The sequence below is a fragment of the Tachyglossus aculeatus genome, chromosome 8 (assembly GCF_015852505.1).
Source record: "Tachyglossus aculeatus isolate mTacAcu1 chromosome 8, mTacAcu1.pri, whole genome shotgun sequence".
NCBI classification, from domain to species: domain Eukaryota; kingdom Metazoa; phylum Chordata; class Mammalia; order Monotremata; family Tachyglossidae; genus Tachyglossus; species Tachyglossus aculeatus.
The window spans coordinates 35,579,139-35,602,253 of NC_052073.1; the positions used below are offsets into that span (position 1 = coordinate 35,579,139).

Here is a 23,115-nt window from a genome sequence, read left to right on the forward strand (position 1 = left end):
CCAGTCACTTCCCTTCGCTGGGCCTCAGTTCCCTCCTCTGTCAAATGGGGGGGGAGTAATAATAATAATAATAATGATGGCATTTGTTAAGCGCTTACTATTGGGCAAGCCACTTCACTGCTCTGTGCCTCAGTGACCTCATCTGTAAAACGGGGATTAAGACTGTGAGCCCCGCGTGGGACAATCTGATCACCTTGTATCCCCCCCAGCGCTTAGAACAGTGTTAAGCGCATAACAAACACCCTTATTATTATTATTATAGTTATTATTATGTGCGATGCACTGTTCTAAGCGCTCGGGAGGATACAAGGTCACGGGCCGGTCACTTCCCTTCTCTGGGCCTCAGTTCCCTCCTCTGTCAAATGGGGGGGAATAATAATAATAATAATGATGGCATTTGTTAAGCGCTTACTATGTGCGATGCACTGTTCTAAGCGCTGGGTGGGGGACACAAGGTGATCAGGTTGTCCCCCGTGGGGCTCACAGTCTTCATCCCCATTTTACAGATGAGGCCACTGAGGCCCAGAGAACAATAATAATGATGGCATTTATTAAGCAATTACTATGGGCGATGAACTGTTCTAAGCACTAGGGGGGATACAAGGTCATCAGGTCGCCCCAGGTGGGGCTCACAGTCGTCTTCATCCCCATTTTACAGATGAGGCCACTGAGGCCCAGAGAATAATAAAAATAATGATGGCATTTATTAAGCGCTCACTATGTGCAAAGCACCATTCTAAGCGCTGGGGAGGTTACAAGGTGATCGGGTTGTCCCACGTGGGGCTCCCAGTCTTCATCCCCATTTTACAGATGAGGCCACTGAGGCCCAGAGAATAATAATAATAATGATGGCATTTATTAAGCGCTTACTATGTGCCAAGCACCGTTCTAAGCGCTGGGGAGGTTACAAGGTGATCAGGTTGTCCCACGGGGGGCTCCCGGTCTTCATCCCCATTTCACAGAGGAGGTCACTGAGGCCCAGAGAAGTGAAGTGACTTGCCCAAGGTCACGCAGCAGACATGCGGCGGAGCCGGGATTTGAACCCACGACCTCGGGCTCCCAAGCCCGCGCTCTTCCCACTGAGCCCCGCTGAAGAGTGGGGGGCCCCACAGGGGACAGGGGCTGTGTCCAACCCGATGGCCTTGCATCTCCCCCAGCGCTCAGAACAGTGCTTGGCCCGTGGTAAGCGCTTAGCAAATACCCCAATTACTATTACGTGCCTGGCACATAGTAAGCGCTCAACAAACACCACAGCTACGATGATGACTGTGGTAATTGTGAAGCGTTAACTATGTGCCGGGAACTGTACTGAGCGTCGGGGGGGGTATACGAATGAGAAGCAGCGTGGCTCAGTGGAAAGAGCCCGGGCTTTGGAGTCAGAGGTCATGGGTTCGAATCCCGGCTCCGCCACTTGTCAGCTGGGTGACTTCGGGCGAGTCACTTCACTTCTCTGGGCCTCAGTGACCTCATCTGGAAAATGGGGGTGAAGGCTGTGAGCCCCTGTGGGACCACCTGATTCATTCATTCATTCAGTCGTATTTATTGAGCGCTTACTGGGTGCAGGGCACTGTACTAAGCGCTTGGGAAGTACAAGTTGGCAACATATAGAGACGGTCCCTACCCAACAGTGGGCTCACAGTCTAGAAGATCACCTTGCAGCCTCCCCAGCGCTTCGAACAGTGCTCTGCACATAGTAAGCGCTTAATAAATGCCATTATTGTTATTATTATTAATGAGCGCTCAGTAAGTAGCAATTTGAAAAAACAACCCCGTCCTCCACGCACCCATGGTGACATCCACAGGGGTCGGTGGGAGCGAGAGCTGCTGGTCTGGGTTCAAGTCCTCCGTGAACAGGCTGTAATCGTCGCCCTGCAGCAGGTTGTCTGGGAAAACACGAGACGGGAGCGTGAGACCTCGAACTCGCGTCCGGGAGGGAAGGGCGCCGGGGAAAGGTGAGAGCCGGTTACTGTTTAAGCGCTTAAGGGGGACGCGCGAGACCCGGGAAATTCGGCCATCGGTCTGGGGGTCCGCGTGGCTGTGATCGAGGTGAAAGCTGACTATGGGGTAAGCGCTAAAACGGGACGCCGGAAGCCGGGAAATTGGGCGATCAAACTGGGGGGTCCGCGTGGCTGTGGCCGAAGTGACAACTGGTTACTGTTTAAGCGCTAAAGCAGGATGCCAGGGGCCGGGAAATTTGGTAATAGATCAAGGGGTCCATGTGGCTGCAGCCAGAGTGAAAACCGGTTACTGTTTAAGCGCTAAAGCGGGATGCCGGAAACCGGGAAATTTGGTAATAGATCAAGGAGTCCACGTGGCTGCGGCCAGAGTGAAAACCGGTTACTGTTTAAGCGCTAAAACGGGATGCCGGAAGCCGGGAAATTTGGCAATAGATCTCGGGTTCCAAGTGGCTGTGGCCAAAGTGAAAACCGGTTACTGTTTAAGCGCTAAAGCGGGATGCCGGAAGCCGGGAAATTTGGTAATAGATCTAGGAGTCCATATGGCTGTGGCCAAAGTGAAAACCGGTTACTGTTTAAGCACTAAAGGGGGATGCAGGAAGCCAGGAAATTTGGTAATAGATCTAGGAGTCCACGTGGCTGTGGCCAAAGTGAAAACTGGTTACTGTTTAAGCGCTAAAGTGGGATGCCAGAAACCGGGAAATTTGGTAATAGATCAAGGAGTCCACGTGGCTGCGGCCAGAGTGAAAACCGGTTACTGCTTAAGCCCTAAATCGGGACGCCGGAAGCCAGGAAATTTGGTAATACATCTAGGAGTCCACGTGGCTGTGGCCAAAGTGAAAACCGGTTACTGTTTAAGCGCTAAAGCGGGATGCCGGAAGCCGGGAAATTCAGTAATAGATCTAGGGGTCCACGTGGCTGTGGCCAAAGTGAAAACCGGTTACTGTTTAAGCGCTAAAGCGGGACGCCGGAAGGCGGGAAATCCGGCGATCAAACTAGGGGTCCGCATGGCTGTGGCCAAAGTGAAAACCGGTTACTGTTTAAGCGCTAAAGCGGGACGCCGGAAGGCGGGAAATCCGGCGATCAAACTAGGGGTCCGCATGGCTGTGGTCAAAGTGAAAACCGGTTACTGTTTAAACGCTAAAGCGGGACGCCGGAAGCCGGCAAATTCAGTAATATATCTAGGAGTCCACGTGGCTGCGGCCAAAGTGGAAACCGGTTACTGTTTAAGTGCTAAAGCGGGATGCCGGAAGCCGGGAAATTTGGCAATAGATCTAGGAGTCCATATGGCTGTGGCCAAAGTGAAAACCGGTTACTGTTTAAGCGCTAAAGCGGGATGCCAGAAACCGGGAAATTTGGCAATAGATCTCGGGTTCCATGTGGCTGTGGCCAAAGTGGAAACCGGTTACTGTTTAAGCGCTAAAGCGGGACGCGCGAGAGCCGGGAAATTCGGGAATAGATCTCGGGGTCGGGGTCCGCGTCGCTCCGGCAGTTTGAGCCGGGGAGAGGTGTCAGACGGACCAGGCCCGGGGGTCGGAAGGTCCCGGGTTCTAATCCCGGCCCGGCCCCTCGTCCGCCGTGTGACCTCGGGCCGGTCGCTTCCCTTCTCCGGGCCTCGGTCCCCTCCTCTGGGAAATGGGGGCGGAGACCGGGAGCCCCCGCGGGCTGGAAATTCGTCCGAGGTCACGCGGTCCCTACCGATCATCTGCCCCTTGCTCCCCTCGTCTCCGAATCCGTCTCCGCAGGCGTAGGCGGGCTCGCGGTCGTCCCGGGGGCTGGCGGGGCTGGGTTCCAGCAGCTGGCTGGGGGCGCTCAGTACACTCTCGTCGAAGAAGCTCGCCTCGGCTGAGGAAACGCGGGGTTCGGGGGCAGGGGGGGGAGGCCGTGAGCAGGTGGAGGACGCTTGCAACGCCGACGACGGGGTTTGTTAAGCGCTTACTACGCGCCAGGCACCTTACTAGGCGCCGGGGGAGGGACGAGAAGCAGCGTGGCTCAGTGGAAAGAGCCCCGGCTCAGGAGGCAGGGGTCCTGGGTTCAAATCCCGGCTCCGCCACTTCATCATCATCATCATCAATCGTATTTATTGAGCGCTTACTACGTGCAGAGCACTGTACTAAGCGCTAGGGAAGTACCAATTGGCAACAGTTCGCGCCACTTGTCAGCCGCGTGACTTTGGGCGAGTCGCTTCACTTCTCTGGGCCTCGGTGACCTCTTCTGTAAAATGGGGATGAAGACCGGGAGCCCCCCGTGGGACAACCTGATGACCTCTTTTATAATGGCATTTATTATATAATAGCATGACCTTTTATCCTCCTCAGCGCTTACAACAGTGCTTTGCACATAGTAAGTGCTTAACAAATGCCATTATTATTATTATTATTATTATTATTATTATTATTGTTATTGTTATTGTTATTATTATTACGAGATAATCCGGTTGGCTCCGGTCCCCGTCCCCTTTGGGGCTCACATTCTCCATCAGCGCTTAGAACGGTGCCAATCAATCAAGCAATCAATCAATCGTATTTATTGAGCACTTACTGTGTGCAGAGCACTGTACTAAGCGCTTGGGAAGTACAAGTTGGCAACATCATCATCATCATCATCAATCGTATTTACTGAGCACTCACTACGTGCAGAGCACTGTACTAAGCTCTTGGGAAGTACCAATTGGCAACAATTCGCGCCACTTGTCAGCCGCGTGACTTTGGGTGAGTCGCTTCACTTCTCTGGGCCTCGGTGACCTCTTCTGTAAAATGGGGATGAAGCCTGGGAGCCCCTCGTGGGACAACCTGATGAACTCTTTTATAATGGCATTTATTATATAATAGCATGACCTTTTATCCTCCCCAGCGCTTACAACAGTGCTTTGCACATAGTAAGCGCTTAACAAATGCCATTATTATTATTATTATTATTATTATTATTATTATTATTACAAGATAATCCAGTTGGCTCCGGTCCCCGTCCCCTTTGGGGCTCACATTCTCCATCAGCGCTTAGAACAGTGCCAATCAATCAAGCAATCGATCAATCGTATTTATTGAGCGCTTACAGTGTGCAGAGGCACTGTACTAAGCGCTTGGGAAGTACAAGTTGGCAACAGCATCATCATCATCATCAATCGTATTTATTGAGCGCTTACTGTGTGCAGAGCACTGTACTAAGCGCTTGGGAAGTCCAAGTTGGCAACATATAGAGACGGTCCCTACCCAATAGTGGGCTCACAGTCTAAAAGTGCCAGTGCCAGCGCTCAGAACAACGCTTCGCACATAGCAAGCGTCTAACACATGCCGTTACTATTACCCCCATTTTCCCAAGGAGGAAACCGAGGCCCGGAGAAGCGAAGCGACTGGCCCGAGGCCCCGCGGCAGGCGGGCGGCGCGGCCGGGATCGGAACCCGTGACCCTCTGACCCCCAGACCTGGTCTCCAACCATCATCATCATCAATCGTACTTATTGAGCGCTTACTATGTGCAGAGCACTGTACTAAGCGCTTGGGAAGTCCAAGTCGGCAACATCTAGAGACGGTCCCTACCCAACAGTGGGCTCACAGTCTAAAAGGGGGAGACGGAGAACAAAACCAAACATACTAACACAATAAAATAAATAGAATAGATATGTACCATTATATATATATATATATATATATAGATATAACCATTAAGCGCTTAGCGCAGTGCTCTGCACACAGTAGGCGCTCAATCAATACGGTGGAACGAATAAACCAGGCTGCTTCTCCCCGCAAGCGCTCCGCACTCCGGAGATACGACCCGATGAACGAATGGGCGAATGAACGAACCCCCCCAAAAGCCAGGGCGGCGTCCAAGACGCAGCCGGGGCTGTCGTAGGCGCCCCCCAGCCCTTACCGCGCCATTCCTCTTTAAGGGTGATGTCTTCCGCCCGGCTCTGGTTGAGGCTGAAGTGCTCGATGACGCTGATGTCGCTGCAGGGAGTCGCAATCCACCCATTCAGCCACCCGTCGGGGCTACCTACTGAGCGCTGCCTACGTGCCGGCGCGCTGTACTGAGCGCCCGGGAGCGCCCAACCGCCCCCCGCGGGGTCGCCCGCCCACGATCCGTCTGTCGTCCGACCCGCTGAGCGCAGGGCGCTGTACCGAGCGCCTGGGGGGGGGGGGGGGGGGTCCGATACACTCCCTGCTCACGGTCGCTCGGATTTATTGAGCGCTTCCCGCGTGCTGAGCCCCGGAGGGGAGGGGTCCCGTCTACTGGTTCTCCTCTTCCGGACTCTCCGGTTGAGCGCTCTGCCCACGGGAAGCGCTCAAAAGGGAGGCTCGGTCGACGGCTCCGTCGTAATCGCTCCTCGTCGCTGTGGGCCCGCGTCCGCCCAGGCGCTCAGTCCGGTGCCCTGCGCCTGGCAGGCGCTCAGTAAATAGCCACCCGGGTGGGGGGAGCGGCCGGGTCGGAGGCAGGGGGTGGGGGGGGAGGCGGAGGGTTTACCTGAGGGTGGGCGGCGGCGCGTCGAAATCGTGGAACTCCTCGGGCAAGGTGATGGCCGAGTAGCTGGCCTCCAGATTCCCCAGGGGGAGGTCCACCAAGTCTGCGGGACACAAGGCGCTCAGCTGGTAGCCCTCCGGCCCCCGAGGGCCACAGAAACAACACCCCGCCTCCCCCCAACCAAGGAGCGCTCCCCGGGCGCGCAGCGCTGTGCTAAGCGCTTGGAAACTGCGGTTCGGCACCGAAGAGAGACGACCCCCCTGCCCGCCCGGCGGGCTCGCGGTCACGTCGTCGCCACCGGCCCGGTGGGCCTTTGGAGGCAGGGGGTGCGTCTACGGACTCTGTTATAGCGGACTCTCCCGGGCGCTCAGTACAGCGCTTTGGAGTCAGAGGTCATGGGTTCGAATCCCCGCGCCGCCAACCGTCAGCTGGGTGACTCTGGGCGAGTCACTTCACTTCCCTGGGCTGCAAAATGGGGATGAAGACTGCGAGCCCCCCCCCGTGGGACCACCCGATCACCTTGTAACCCTCCCCAGCGCTTAGAACAGTGCTTGGCACATAGTGAGCGCTTAACAAATACCATCATCATTATTATCATTACAGCACTCGGCACACGGTAGGTGCTCAATAAATACCACAGGAGGATTGCTAGAGTGTCAGCTCCTTGTGGACAAGGATTGGGTCTCTAACTCTTTTATAGTCTACTCTCCCGGAGCGCTCAGTACAGTCTCTCCACACGAGAGGCACTCAATAAATACCACGGGTGGATTGCTACAGTGTCAGCTCCTTGTGGACAAGGATTGGGTCTCTAACTCTTTTATAGTCTACTCTCCCGGAGCGTTAGACCGTGAGCCCACTGTTGGGAAGGGACCGTCTCTATATGTTGCCAACTTATACTTCCCAAGCGCTTAGTACAGTGCTCTGCACTCAGTAAGCGCTCAATAAATACGACTGAAGGAAAGGAAGCACTCAATAAATGCCACAGGTGGATTGCTAGAGTGTCAGCTCCTTGTGGACAAGGATTGTGTCTCCAACTCTTTCATAGTCTACTCTCCCAAAGCACTCAGTACAGTCTCTCCACTCGAGAAGCGCTCAATAAATACCACAGGAGGATTGCTAGAGTGCCAGCTCCTTGTGGACAAGGATTGGGTCCCTAACTCTTTGATAGCCTACTCTCCCAGAGCGCTCAGTACAGTCTCTCCACGCGAGAAGTGCTCAATAAACGCCACAGGTGGATTGCTAGATTGTCAGCTCCTTGTGGGCAAGGATTGGTCTCTCTTATAGTCTACTCTCCCGAGCGCTCAGTACAGTGCTCTGCACACATGAAGAGCTCAATAAATACCACTGAGGGGTTGATGGACGGCCAGCTCCTGGTGGACAGGGATTGTGTCTTCCCGCGCTGTTCCATTGTCCTCTCCCGGAGCGCTCAGTACTGTGCTCTCCACGTGGGAAACGCTCAATAAGTAGCACAGGAGGATTGCTAGAGTGTCAGCTCTTGTGGACAGAGATTGGGTCTACTCTCCCAGAGCGCTCAGTACAGTGCTCTCCACACGAGAAGTGCTCAATAAATACCACAGGTGGATTGCTAGAGTGCCAGCTCCTTGTGGACAGAGATTGGGTCTCTAACTCTTTGATAGCCTACTCTCCCGGAGCGCTCAGTACAGTCTCTCCACGCGAGAAGCGCTCAATAAACGGCACAGGTGGATTGCTAGAGTGTCAGCTCCTTGTGGACAAGGATTGGTCTCTCTTATAGTCTACCCTCCCGAGCGCTCAGTACAGTGCTCTGCACACATGAAGAGCTCAATAAATACCACTGATGGGTTGATGGACGGCCAGCTCCCGGTGGACAGGGATTATGTCTTCCCACGCTGTGCTATTGTCCTCTCCCGGAGCGCTCAGTACTGTGCTTTCCGTGTGGGAAGCGCTCAATAAATACCACAGGTGGATTGCTAGAGTGCCAGCTCCTTATGGACAAGGATTGGGTCTCTAACTCTTTGATAGCCTACTCTCCCGGAGCGCTCAGTACAGTCTCTCCACGCGAGATGTGCTCAATAAACGCCACAGGTGGATTGCTAGTGTGTCAGCTCCTTGTGGACAAGGATTGGTCTCCCTTATAGTCTACTCTCCCGAGCGCTCAGTACAGTGCTCTGCACACATGAAGAGCTCAATAAATACCACTGAGGGGTTGATGGACAGCCAGCTCCTTGTGGACAGGGACTGTGTCTTCCCGCGCTGTTCTACTGTCCTCTCCCGGAGCGCTCAGTACAGTGCTCTCCACTCGAGAAGCACTCAATAAATACCACAGGAGGATTGCTAGAGTGTCAGCTCCTTGTGGACAAGGATTGGGTCTCTAACTCTTTGATAGCCTACTCTCCCGGAGCGCTCAGTACAGTCTCTCCACGCGAGAAGCGCTCAATAAACGGCACAGGTGGATTGCTAGAGTGTCAGCTCCTTGTGGACAAGGATTGGTCTCTCTTATAGTCTACCCTCGCGAGCGCTCAGTACAGTGCTCTGCACACATGAAGAGCTCAATAAATACCACTGACGGGTTGATGGACGGCCAGCTCCTGGTGGACAGGGACTGTGTCTTCCCGCGCTGTTCTACTGTCCTCTCCCGGAGCGCTCAGTACAGTGCTCTCCACTCGAGAAGCACTCAATAAATACCACAGGAGGATTGCTAGAGTGTCAGCTCCTTGTGGACAAGGATTGGGTCTCTAACTCTTTGATAGCCTACTCTCCCAGAGCGCCCAGTACAGTCTCTCCACACGAGAAGCGCTCAATAAATGCCACAGGTGGATTGCTAGAGTGTCAGCTCCTTGTGGACAAGGATTGGGTCTCTAACTCTTTGACAGCCTACTCTCCCAGAGCGCTCAATACAGTCTCTCCACACGAGAAGCGCTCAATAAACGCCACAGGTGGATTGCTAGAGTGTCAGCTCCTTGTGGACAAGGATTGGTCTCTCATAGTCTACTCTCCCGAGCGCTCAGTACAGTGCTCTGCACACATGAAGAGCTCAATAAATACCACTGAGGGGTTGATGGACGGCCAGCTCCCGGTGGACAGGGATTGTGTCTTCCCAAGCTGTTCTACTGTCCTGTCCTGGAGCGCTCAGTACTGTGCTTTCCGTGTGGGAAGCGCTCAATAAATACCACAGGAGGATTGCTAGAGTGTCAGCTCCTTGTGGACAAGGATTGGGTCTCTAACTCTTTGATAGCCTACTCTCCCAGAGCGCCCAGTACAGTCTCTCCACACGAGAAGCGCTCAATAAATGCCACAGGTGGATTGCTAGAGTGTCAGCTCCTTGTGGACAAGGATTGGGTCTCTAACTCTTTGATAGCCTACTCTCCCGGAGCGCTCAGTACAGTCTCTCCACGCGAGAAGCGCTCAATAAACGGCACAGGTGGATTGCTAGAGTGTCAGCTCCTTGTGGACAAGGATTGGTCTCCCTTATAGTCTACTCTCCCGAGCGCTCAGTACAGTGCTCTGCACACATGAAGAGCTCAATAAATACCACTGAGGGGTTGATGGACGGCCAGCTCCTGGTGGACAGGGACTGTGTCTTCCCGCGCTGTTCTACTGTCCTCTCCCGGAGCGCTCAGTACAGTGCTCTCCACTCGAGAAGCACTCAATAAATACCACAGGAGGATTGCTAGAGTGTCAGCTCCTTGTGGACAAGGATTGGTCTCTCTTATAGCCTACTCTCCCGGAGCGCTCAGTACAGTCTCTCCATGCGAGAAGCGCTCAATAAACGCCACAGGTGGATTGCTAGAGTGTCAGCTCCTTGTGGACAAGGATTGGTCTCTCTTATAGTCTACTCTCCCGAGCGCTCAGTACAGTGCTCTGCACACATGAAGAGCTCAATAAATACCACTGATGGGTTGATGGACGGCCAGCTCCTGGTGGACAGGGACTGTGTCTTCCCGCGCTGTTCTACTGTCCTCTCCCGGAGCGCTCAGTACAGTGCTCTGCACCCAGGAAGCGCTCAATAAATACTACTGATCGCCGGATAGGCTGTCAGGTCCCTGTGGGCAGGGGACGTGTCTAATCGACTCTGTTGGACTGGACTCTCCCAAGTGCTTCGCCCAGTGCTCTGCACACAGTAATAATAATAATAATAATAATGATGATGGCATTTGTTAAGCGCTTACTATGTGCAAAGCACTGTTCTAAGCGCTGGGGAGGATACAAGGTGATCAGGTTGTCCCGCGGGGGGCTTCCAGTCTTCATCCCCAGTAAGCACTCAGGGAGTCAGAAAGACCTGGGTTCTCATCCCGGTTTGCTGTGTGACCTTGGGCTAGTCACTTCACCTCTCCGGGCCTCGGTTGCCTCATCCGCAAAATGGGGAATTAAGACAGCGAGCCCCATATGGGACGGGGACCGTGTCCGACCTGATTACCTTGTACCCTCCCCCCGCCACCGTGTCCCCCGCCCCCCGAGCGCCTAGTAATAATAATAATAATAATAATGGCATTTATTAAGCGCTTACTATATTCAAAGCACTGGAGAGGTTACAAGGTGATCAGGTTGTCCCCCCGGGGGGCTCCCAGTCTTCATCCCCATTTTCCAGACGGGGTCACTGAGGCCCAGAGAAGTGCAGTGACTTGCCCAAAGTCACCCAGCTGAGACAGTTGGCGGAGCCGGGATTTGAACCCATGACCTCCCCCCCCTTTTAGACTGTGAGCCCACTGTTGGGTAGAGACTGTCTCTGTATGTTGCCAATTGGTACTTCCCAAGCGCTTAGTACAGTGCTCTGCACATAGTAAGCGCTCAATAGATACGATTGATGATGATGATGACGACTCCAAAGCCCGGGCTCTTTCCGCTGAGCCACGCTGCTTCTCCATGCTGCTAGTATGGTTCCCGGTACATAGTCAAATGGGGATTGACTGGGAGCCCCCCGTGGGACAACCTGATGACCCTGTAACCTCCCCAGCGCTTAGAACAGTGCTTGGCACATAGTAAGCGCTTAATAAATCCCATTATTATTATTATTATTATTATTATTGTAAGCGCTTAACAAGTACTATTATTATTAGTACTCTCTGGGCCTCAGTTCCCCCGCCTGCAAAATGGGGATGAAGACCGTGAATCCCACGGGGGACGGGGACCGTGCCCAACCCGATGACCCTATATCCCTCCTGACGCTTAGTACTGTTCCTGGCATATAATAAGCGCTTAACAAATGCCCCAATTATTATTATTACAGCCCTGCCTACCCTTTGTTGGGTAGGGACCGTCTCTGTCGCCGATCTGTACTTCCCGAGCGCTTAGTCCAGTGCTCTGCACACAGTAAGCGCTAAATCAATCAATCAATTGATTGATTGATTGATTGATTGATTACAGCAAGGGCCCAGTAAATGTGATTACTTCTAGTAAGCGCTCAGGGAGTACCATCATTATGACGAATAATAATAATGATAATGGCATTTGTTAAGCGCTTACTATGTGCCCAGCACTGTTCTAAGCGCTGGGGGAGATGCAAGGTCATCAGGTTGTCCCACATGGGGCTCACCGTCTTCATCCCCATTTGACAGATGAGGCAACTGAGGCACAGAGAAGTGAAGTGACTGGCCCAAAGTCACACAGCCGAGAGAACCCATGACTTTCAACTCCCAAGCCTGGGCTCTTTCCGCGGAGCCACGCTGCTTCTCAGTAATAATAATAATAACAATAAGACTAATAATGGTAATAATATAACAACAATTACTATATAATTACTACGTATAATTATTATATATTGCAACCGGATATTCTATAATAATAATGCTACAATGACAATAAAGCATTATGTTATTCTTCTTCTTATTATTAAGAAGCGGCATGGCTCAGAAACAAGAGCCTGTGGTTGGGAGTCAGAGGTTGTGGGTTCTAATCCCGACTCCACCGCTTCAATCAATCAATCAATCGTATTCATTGAGCGCTTACTGTGTGCACAGCACTGTACTAAGCGCTTGGGAAGTCCAAGTTGGCAACATCTAGAGACAGTCCCTACCCAACAGCGGGCTGACAGTCTTGTCTGCTGTGTGACCTTGGGCAAGCCACTTCACGTCTCCGGGCCTCAGTGACCTCGTCTGTCAAATGGGGATGAAGACTGGGAGCCCCACACGGGACAGCCTGATGACTCTGTATCCCCCTCAGTGCGTAGAACAGTGCTTGGCACGTAGTAAGCGCTTAACCACTGATCAATCAATCAATCAATCGTATTTATTGAGCGCTTTCTGTGGGCAGAGCACTGTACTAAGCGCTTGGGAAGTACAAGCTGGCAACTTCTAGAGACGGTCCCTACCCAACAGCGGGCTCACAGTCTAGAAGGGGGAGACAGAGAAACAAAACCAAACATGCTAACAAAATAAAATAAATAGAATAGATAGGTACAAGTAAAATAAATAAATAAATAATGATTATTATTTGATATCATTATTATCTGATATCATTATTATCTGATATCATTATTATTATTCAATCAATCGTATTTATTGAGCGCTTACCGGGTGCAGAGCACTGGACTAAGCGCTTGGGAAGTACAAGTTGGCAAAAGATAGAGACGGTCCCTACCCAACAGTGGGCTCACAGTCTGTTATTCAATCAATCAATCAATCAATCAATCAATCAATCGTATTTGCTGAGCGCTTACTGTGTGCAGAGCACTGGACTTAGCGCTTATTATTCTTACAACTACGACTAATTACGACTTACTAATGACTCAATCAATCAATCAATCGTATTTATTGAGCGCTTACTGTGTGCAGAGCACTGGACTTAGCGCTTATTATTCTTATAGCTACGCCTAATTACGACTTACTAACGACTCAATCAATCAATCAATCAATCAATCGTATTTACTGAGCGCTTACTGTGTGCAGAGCACCGGACTTAGCGCTTATTATTCTTATAACTCCGCCTAATTACGACTTACTAACGACTCAATCAATCAATCAATCAATCGTATTTATTGAGCGCTTACTGTGTGCAGAGCACCAGACATAGCGCTTATTATTCTTATAACTACGACTAATTACGACTTACTAACGACTCAATCAATCAATCAATCGTATTTACTGAGCGCTTACTGTGTGCAGAGCACCGGACTTAGCGCTTATTATTCTTATAACTCCGCCTAATTACGACTTACTAACGACTCAATCAATCAATCAATCAATCGTATTTATTGAGCGCTTACTGTGTGCAGAGCACCGGACTTAGCGCTTATTATTCTTATAACTATGCCTAATTACGACTTACTAACGACTCAATCAATCAATCGTATTTATTGAGCGCTTACTGTGCGCAGAGCACTGGACAGCGCTTATTATTCTTATAACTACGCCTAATTACGACTTACTAACGACTCAATCAATCAATCAATCAATCGTATTTACTGAGCGCTTACTGTGTGCAGAGCACCGGACATAGCGCTTATTATTCTTATAACCACGACTAATTACGACTTACTAACGACTCAATCAATCAATCAATCGTATTTACTGAGCGCTTACTGTGTGCAGAGCACCGGACTTAGCGCTTATTATTCTTATAACTCCGCCTAATTACGACTTACTAACGACTCAATCAATCAATCAATCAATCGTATTTATTGAGCGCTTACTGTGTGCAGAGCACCGGACTTAGCGCTTATTATTCTTATAACTATGCCTAATTACGACTTACTAACGACTCAATCAATCAATCGTATTTATTGAGCGCTTACTGTGTGCAGGGCACTGGACTTAGCGCTTATTATTCTTATTAGCTACGCCTAATTACGACTTACTAACGACTCAATCAATCAATCAGTCAATCGTATTTACTGAGCGCTTACTGTGTGCAGAGCACTGGACTTAGCGCTTATTATTCTTACAACTACAACTAATTACGACTTACTAACAACTCAATCAATCAATCAATCGTATTTATTGAGCGCTTACTGTGTGCAGAGCACTGGACTTAGCGCTTATTATTCTTATAACTACGACTAATTACAACTTACTAACGACTCAATCAATCAATCAATCGTATTTATTGAGCGCTTACTGTGTGCAGAGCACTGGACTTGGCGCTTATTATTCTTATAGCTACAACTAATTATGACTTACTAACGACTCAATCAATCAATCAATCAATCAATCGTATTTATTGAGCGCTTACTGTGTGCAGAGCACTGGACTTAGTGCTTATTATTCTTATAACTACGACTAATTACGACTTACTAACGACTCAGTCAATCAATCAATCAATCAATCGTATTTACTGAGCGCTTACTGTGTGCAGAGCACTGGACTTAGCGCTTATTATTCTTATAACTATGCCTAATTACGACTTACTAACGACTCAATCAATCAATCAATCGTATTTACTGAGCGCTTACTGTGTGCAGAGCACCGGACATAGCGCTTATTATTCTTATAACTACGACTAATTACGACTTACTAACGACTCAATCAATCAATCAATCGTATTTACTGAGCGCTTACTGTGTGCAGAGCACCGGACTTAGCGCTTATTATTCTTATAACTCCGCCTAATTACGACTTACTAACGACTCAATCAATCAATCAATCAATCGTATTTATTGAGCGCTTACTGTGTGCAGAGCACCGGACTTAGCGCTTATTATTCTTATAACTATGCCTAATTACGACTTACTAACGACTCAATCAATCAATCGTATTTATTGAGCGCTTACTGTGTGCAGAGCACCGGACTTGGCGCTTATTATTCTTATAACTACGCCTAATTACGACTTACTAACGACTCAGTCAATCAATCAATCGTATTTATTGAGCGCTGTGTGCAGAGCACTGGACTTAGCGCTTATTATTCTTACAACTACGACTAATTATGACTTACTAACGACTCAATCAATCAATCAATCGTATTTATTGAGCGCTGTGTGCAGAGCACTGGACTTAGCGCTTATTATTCTTATAACTACGACTAATTACGACTTACTAACGACTCAGTCAATCAATCAATCGTATTTATTGAGCGCTTACTGTGTGCAGAGCACCGGACTTAGCGCTTATTATTCTTATAACCACGACTAATAACGACTAATCGCCATTAACTCCGACGACGGCTACAGCGGAGCGACGGAAGAGGAGGGCGCCGCGCCCCGTCGGGACATTTACCTGGGCGAAAGGACATCTTTATTTTAAGAAAAGCTTCGTTGCAGTCTGTGACAAGATATTTTGCTTTTCGGGAATAAATCCTCACCAGTCCCAGTAACAAGTGCCCCGCCGTGCGGAGCGCTAGTTTCACCTTGAACGATAGTCAGAGAAACGTTAGCGCCCACGCAGCACGCATCCCCATCATCATCATCATCATCATCATCATCATCATCATCATCAATCGTATTTATTGAGCGCTTACTATGTGCAGAGCGCTGGACTAAGCGCTTGGGAAGTACAAATTGGCACCATAGAGAGACAGTCCCTACCCAACAGTGGGCTCACAGTCTAAAAGGGGGAGACGGAGAACAAAACCAAACGTACCAACAAAATAAAATCAATAGGATAGATATGGACAAGCAAAATAAATAAATAAATAAATAAATAAATAGAGTAATAAATATGTACAACCATATATACAGATATACAGTATCGGCCCGCTCCGCTGCACTGGACGCCCCCGGGGCGCTCCCCACGGGCGCGGGAAGCGCTCAGTAAATACCACGGACGCACCGCTAAACTGTCGGCTCCCGGTGGGCAGGGAAAGTCCACCGGTTTGGACTCTCCCAGGGCGCCTAGTGCAGTGCTCCGCACACAGGAAGCGCTCACTAAATCCCGTTCGCCAATCAAGTGATCTGTAAGGGGCGGAGCCGGGATTTGAACCCATGACCTCTGAGTCCAAAGCCCGGGCTCTCTGAGAGAAGCAGGGTGGCTTAATGGAAAGAGCCTGGGCTTGGGAGCCAGAGGTCCTGGGTTCAAATCCCAGCTCTGCCGATTGTCCGCTGGGTGACTTTGGGCAAGTCACTTCTCCGTGCCTCAGTCACCTCATTTGTAAAATCAATCAATCGATCAATCAATCGTATTTATTGAGCACCTACTATGTGCAGAGCACTGTACTAAGCGCTTGGGAAGTACAGATTGGCAAGACATAGAGACAGTCCCTACCCAACAGTGGGCTCACAGTCTAAAAGGGGGATGAAGACTGTGAGCCCCCCGTGGGACAACCTGATCACCTTGCTATCCCCCCCAGCGCTTAGAACAGTGCTTTGCACATAGTAAGCGCTTAATAAATGCCATCATTTTTTATTATTTCCGACTGAGCCCCGCTGCTTCTCATGTGGTAATGCGGTAGCCGTCTCGATGGAGAGGAAAGGGTGGATTTTCGTGACCTTGTGAAGGTGGAACTCTCCTTTTAGACTGTGAGCCAACTGTTGGGTAGGGACTGTCTCTATACGTTGCCAATTTGTACTTCCCAAGCGCTTAGCACAGTGCTCTGCACGCAGTAAGCGCTCAATAAATACGATTGATGACGTAACACTAAACGGGAGCCAGAACAACGATTCTTTGTTTCCGTAAATACTGGCCTCTCATTCATTCATTCATTCATTCATTCACCGTCGGACTTATTGAGCGCTCACTGGGTGCGGAGCACTGGACTGAGCGCTTGGGAAGTCCAAGTCGGCAACGGGGAGAGACGATCCCTGCCCAACGACGGGCTCACAGTCCAGAAAGACAACGAAACGGAACAAGCGGACGGGCGTCGATACCGTCGGAATACATCGACGGGATTCTAGGTTCTCTCCCGAGCGCTTAGTCCAGTGCTTTGCGCGCAGGCAGCGCTCAGTAAATGGGATCGAGCGAACGAGCGGACCCCGGAAAGGTGGCTGGACCTCTTAAACCGAGCCCCCCGTGTTTTCGTCAGTCGTATTTATTGAGCGCTTACTGTGTGCAGAGCACTGGACTAAGCGCTTGGGAAGTACAAATTGGCAACACATAGAGACGGTCCCTACCCAACGGTGGGCTCACGGTCTAAAAGGGGACTTTCAAAAGATTTGAAAGTGTTTTCAAATCTTTGGAGCCACGCCTCCCCCCCCCATTTCATATTTATTACTCTATTTATTTATTTATTTATTTATTTATTTATTTTACTTGTACATTTCTATCCTATTTATTTAATCTTGTTGGTATGTTTGGTTCTGTTCTCCGTCTCCCCCTTTTAGACCGTGAGCCCGCTGTTGGGTAGGGACCGTCTCTAGGTGTTGCCAATTTGTACTTCCCAAGCGCTTAGTCCAGTGCTCTGCACTTAGTAAGCGCTCAATAAATACGATTGATTGATTGATTGATAGTTAGAGATCGTTTAGTCCAGTGCTCTGCACACAGTAAGCGCTCAATAAATACGACTGGTTGATCGATGGATTCAGAATCCGTAAAAAGGGAAAGGGAATTTTGTATCTGAGGGATTAAAGAAAACTCCCGCAGCTTTTCCCTTCCCGCTTCTGCCTCTTGTCTCTCCAATTCCCAGTTTTCCTTCTTTCCCCCGAAACGGTTCCAACCTCGGGCTGCCTTTTCAACCGACGTGTCTGCCAGCTCTGTTGTCCCCGGCGCTCAGCCCAGTGCTCTGCACACAGTAAACGCTCAATAAATAGCACTGACTGCCCACCAACTCTGTTGTCCCGGACTCTCCAAGACGCTTAGTACAATGCCCTGAACACAGTAAGAGCCCAACAGATACCACCGTCTCATTGACTATGGGCAGGGTTCAACGTCTACAGCTGTACTGGACTCTCCCCGGCGCTCAGCCCAGTGCTTTGCACACAGTAAACGCTCAATAAATAGCACTGACTGCCCACCAACTCTGTTGTCCCGGACTCTCCAAGATGCTTAGTACAGTGCCCTGAACACAGTAAGAGCCCAACAGATACCACCGTCTCATTGACTATGGGCAGGGTTCAACGTCTACAGCTGTACTGGACTCTCCCCGGCGCTCAGCCCAGTGCTCTGCACACAGTAAACGCTCAATAAATAGCACCAACTCTGTTGTCCTGGACTCTCCCAGGCGCTCAGTAAAATGTGCACACAGTAAGCGCTCAACAGATACCACCGTCTGATTGACTGTGGGCAGGGTTCGATGCCTACTGCTATACTGGACTCTCCCAAGCGCTCAGTACAGTGCTCTGCACCCAGTAAGCACCCAACAGATACCACTGTCTGACTGTGGGCAGGGTTCGATGCCTACTGCTATACTGGACTCTCCCAAGCGCTCAGTACAGTGCTCTGCACCCAGTAAGCACCCAACAGATAGCACTGTCTGACTGTGGGCAGGGTTTGATGCCTAGTGCTGTACTGGACTCTCCCATGTGCTTAGTACAGTGCTCTGCACACGCAAGCACCCAACAGATACCACTGTCTGACTGTGGGCAGGGTTCGATGCCTAGTGCTGTACTGGACTCTCCCATGTGCTCTGCACACGTAAGCACCCAACAGATACCAGTGTCTGTGGGCAGGGCTTGATGCCTACCGCGGTACTGGACTCTCCCAGGCGCTCAGTACAGTGCTCTGTGCACAGTAAGCGCCCAACAGATACCGCTGACTGTGGGCGGGGTTCGATGCCTACTGCTGTACTGGGCTCTCCCATGTGCTTAGTACAGTCTGACTGTGGGCAGGGTTCGATGCCTAGTGCTGTACTGGACTCTCCCATGTGCTCTGCACACGTAAGCACCCAACAGATACCAGTGTCTGTGGGCAGGGCTTGATGCCTACTGCTGTACTGGACTCTCCCAGACGCTCAGTACAGTGCTCTGTGCACGGTAAGCGCCCAACAGATACCGCTGACTGTGGGTGGGGTTCGATGCCTACTGCTGTACTGGGCTCTCCCATGTGCTTAGTACAGTGCTCTGCACACGTAAGCACCCAACAGATACCAGTGTCTGTGGGCAGGGCCTGATGCCTACTGCTGTACTGGACTCTCCCAGGCGCTCAGTACAGTGCTCTGTGCACAGTAAGCGCCCAACAGACACCGCTGACTGTGGGCGGGGTTCGATGCCTACTGCTGTACTGGGCTCTCCCATGTGCTTAGTACAGTCTGACTGTGGGCAGGGTTCGATGCCTAGTGCTATACTGGACTCTCCCATGTGCTCTGCACACGTAAGCACCCAACAGTACCAGTGTCTGTGGGCAGGCCTTGATGCCTACCGCTGTACTGGACTCTCCCAGGCGCTCAGTACAGTGCTCTGTGCACAGTAAGCGCCCAACAGACACCGCTGACTGTGGGCGGGGTTCGATGCCTACTGCTGTACTGGGCTCTCCCAAGTGCTTAGTACAGTCTGACTGTGGGCGGGGTTCGATGCCTACTGCTGTACTGGACTCTCCCATGTGCTCTGCACACGTAAGCACCCAACAGATACCAGTGTCTGTGGGCAGGGCTTGATGCCTACCGCTGTACTGGACTTTCCCAGGCGTTCAGTACAGTGCTCTGTGCACAGTAAGCGCCCAACAGACACCGCTGACTGTGGGCGGGGTTCGATGCCTACTGCTGTACTGGGCTCTCCCAAGTGCTTAGTACAGTCTGACTGTGGGCGGGGTTCGATGCCTACTGCTGTACTGGACTCTCCCATGTGCTCTGCACACGTAAGCACCCAACAGATACCAGCGTCTGTGGGCAGGGCTTGATGCCTACCGCTGTATTGGACTCTCCCAGGCGCTCAGTACAGTGCTCTGTGCACAGTAAGTGCCCAACAGATACCGCTGACTGTGGGCGGGGTTCTGACTGTGGGCAGGGTTCGATGCCTAGTGCTGTACTGGACTCTCCCATGTGCTCTGCACACGTAAGCACCCAACAGATACCAGTGTCTGTGGGCAGGCCTTGATGCCTACCGCTGGATTGGACTCTCCCAGGCGCTCAGTACAGTGCTCTGTGCACAGTAAGCGCCCAACAGACACCGCTGACTGTGGGCGGGGTTCGATGCCTACTGCTGTACTGGGCTCTCCCATGCGCTTAGTACAGTGCTCCGCACACGGTAAGCACCCGACAGATACCACTGCCTGGTTGACCGCGGGCAAGGTTCGAGGTCTACTGCTGTCCCGGCCGCCGGGCAGAGCGCTGCGCGCAGCGTTAAGCACTCGGCTGGTGCTCCTGACGGAGTGGCCGCGACCCACCTTGGGCGAGAGGATTTTCTCAATGGTCGCCTCGATGTTGCACTCGAAGACCTGGGCCTTGGTGAGCTTCCCCTCCAGGTGGGCGGCCAGCCAGATTTTGGCCAGGGGCCCGCGCTTGCTGAGGAGGAAATGCGAGGAAAACATCTTGTCGGGGGCTCGGGGCGCCGCCGTCGCTCGAGGAGCTGGAAGAAAACGCACGGGAGAAACTTGAACCCGGGACCGGGTCCGGAGCGGCGGTAGGAAGAGTAGCGGCAGTAGCGGGAACGGGAATAAGGACGGCATTTGGTTAAGCGCTTACTATGGGCCAAGCGCCGTCCGAAGCGCTGGGGTGGACACAAAAGCAAGCAGGTCGGATGAGCGGTACTAATAACAGTAGTGGGGATAACAACGAGGGTGTTTGCTAGGCGCTTACTATGTGCCAAGCACCGTTCGAAGCGCTGGGGTGGATACAAGCAGTAGCAGTAGCAATAACGATGGAATTTGTTAGGCGCTTGCTACTACTGCTAATAATAATAATAATGATGGCGTTTGTTAAGCGCTTACTATGTGCCAAACGCTGTCCGAAGCGCCGGGGTGGAGACGAGCCAAGCGGGTCGGATTAGCGGTAGTAAGAGCAGCTTAGTACAGTGCTCTGCACATAAATACAACTGAATGAATAATAGTAGCAGTAGTAATAAAACAGTAGTGGGAATAACAACGAGGGTGTTTGCTAGGCGCTTACTATGTGCCAAGCACCGTTCAAAGCGCTGGGGTGGATACAAGCCAATCGAGTAGCAGTAGCAATGATGATGGAATTTGTTAGGCGCTTGCTACTACTGCTAATAATAATAATAATGATGGTGTTTGTTAAGCGCTTACTATGTGCCAAACGCTGTCCGAAGCGCCGGGGTGGAGACGAGCCAAGCGGGTCGGATTAGCGGTAGTAAGAGCAGCTTAGTACAGTGCTCTGCACATAAATACAACTGAATGAATAATAGTAGCAGTAGTAATAAAACAGTAGTGGGAATAACAACGAGGGTGTTTGCTAGGTGCTTACTATGTGCCAAGCACTGTTCTAAGCGCTGGGGTGGATACAAGCCAATCGAGTGGCAGTAGCAATAACAGTAATAATAATAATAATAATGATGGAATTTGTTAGGCGCTTGCTACTACTGCTAATAATAATAATGATGGTATTTGTTAAGCGCTTACTATGTGCCAAGCGCTGTCCTAAGCGCTGGGGTGGAGACGAGCCAAGCGGGTCGGACTAGCGGTAGTAAGAGCAGCTTAGTACAGTGCTCTGCACATAAATACGACTGAATGAATAATAGTAGCAGTAGTAATAACAGCAGTGGGAATAACAACGAGGGTGTTTGCTAGGCGCTTACTATGTGCCAAGCACCGTTCGAAGCGCTGGGGTGGATACAAGCCAATCGAGTGGCAGTAGCAATAACAGTAATAATAATAATAATAACGATGGGATTTGTTAGGCGCTTGCTTCTACTGCTAATAATAATAATAATGACGGCCTTTGTTAAGCGCTTACTATGTGCCAAATGCTCTCCGAAGCGCCGGGGTGGAGACGAGCCAAGCGGGTCGGATTAGTGGTAGTAAGAGCAGCTTAGTACAGTGCTCTGCACGTAAATACGACTGAATGAATAATAGTAGCAGTAGCAATAAAACAGTAGTGGGAATAACAGCAAGGGTGTTTGCTAGGCACTTACTATGTGCCAAGCACCGTTCGAAGCGCTGGGGTGGATACAAGCCAATCGAGTGGCAGTAGCAGTAACAGTAATAATAATAACAATAACGATGGGATTTGTTAGGCGCTTGCTACTACTGCTAATAATAATAATGATGATAGTATTTGTTAAGCGCTTACTATGTGCCAAACGCTGTCCTAAGCGCTGGGGTGGAGACGAGCCAAGCGGGTCGGATTAGCAGTAGTAATAGCAGCTTAGTACAGTGCTCTGCACATAAATACGATTGAATAATAGTAGCAGTAGTAATAAAACAGTAGTGGGAATAACAACGAGGGTGTTTGCTAGGTGCTTACTATGTGCCAAGCACTGTTCTAAGCGCTGGGGTGGATACAAGCCAATCGAGTAGCAGTAGCAATGATGATGGAATTTGTTAGGCGCTTGCTACTACTGCTAATAATAATAATAATGATGGCGTTTGTTAAGCGCTTACTATGTGCCAAACGCTGTCCGAAGCGCCGGGGTGGAGACGAGCCAAGCGGGTCGGATTAGCGGTAGTAAGAGCAGCTTAGTACAGTGCTCTGCACATAAATATGACTGAATGAATAATAGTAGCAGTAGTAATAAAACAGTAGTGGGAATAACAGCGAGGGTGTTTGCTAGGCGCTTACTACGTGCCAAGCACCATTCGAAGCGCTGGGGTGGATACGAGCCAAGCGGGTTGGATTAGCAGTAGTGCTAGCAGCTTAGTACAGTGCTCTGCACACAGTAAGCGCTCAATAAATATGACTGAATGAATAATAGTAGCAGTAGTAATAACAGTAGTGGGAATAACAACGAGGGTGTTTGCTAGGCGCTTACTATGTGCCAAGCACCGTTCGAAGCGCTGGGGTGGATACAAGCCAAACGAGTGGCAGTAGCA

The 23,115-nt window shown here is 50.7% G+C and overlaps 1 protein-coding gene across 1 annotated transcript in view; it reads right to left on the reverse strand.

Moving 5' to 3' along the window:
* The window catches only part of RAD21L1 (RAD21 cohesin complex component like 1), a 53,782-nt gene that overhangs the window by 25,157 nt on the left and 5,510 nt on the right, over positions 1-23,115 (reverse strand). Inside the window, exons 4-9 of the mRNA XM_038750057.1 lie at positions 20,515-20,696; positions 15,541-15,670; positions 6,416-6,515; positions 5,825-5,901; positions 3,654-3,800; positions 1,785-1,883 (exon numbers count right to left, since the gene is read on the reverse strand). Coding sequence (XP_038605985.1) covers positions 1,785-1,883; positions 3,654-3,800; positions 5,825-5,901; positions 6,416-6,515; positions 15,541-15,670; positions 20,515-20,696 — 735 coding nt within the window. The remainder of the gene's footprint in view (positions 1-1,784; positions 1,884-3,653; positions 3,801-5,824; positions 5,902-6,415; positions 6,516-15,540; positions 15,671-20,514; positions 20,697-23,115) is intronic.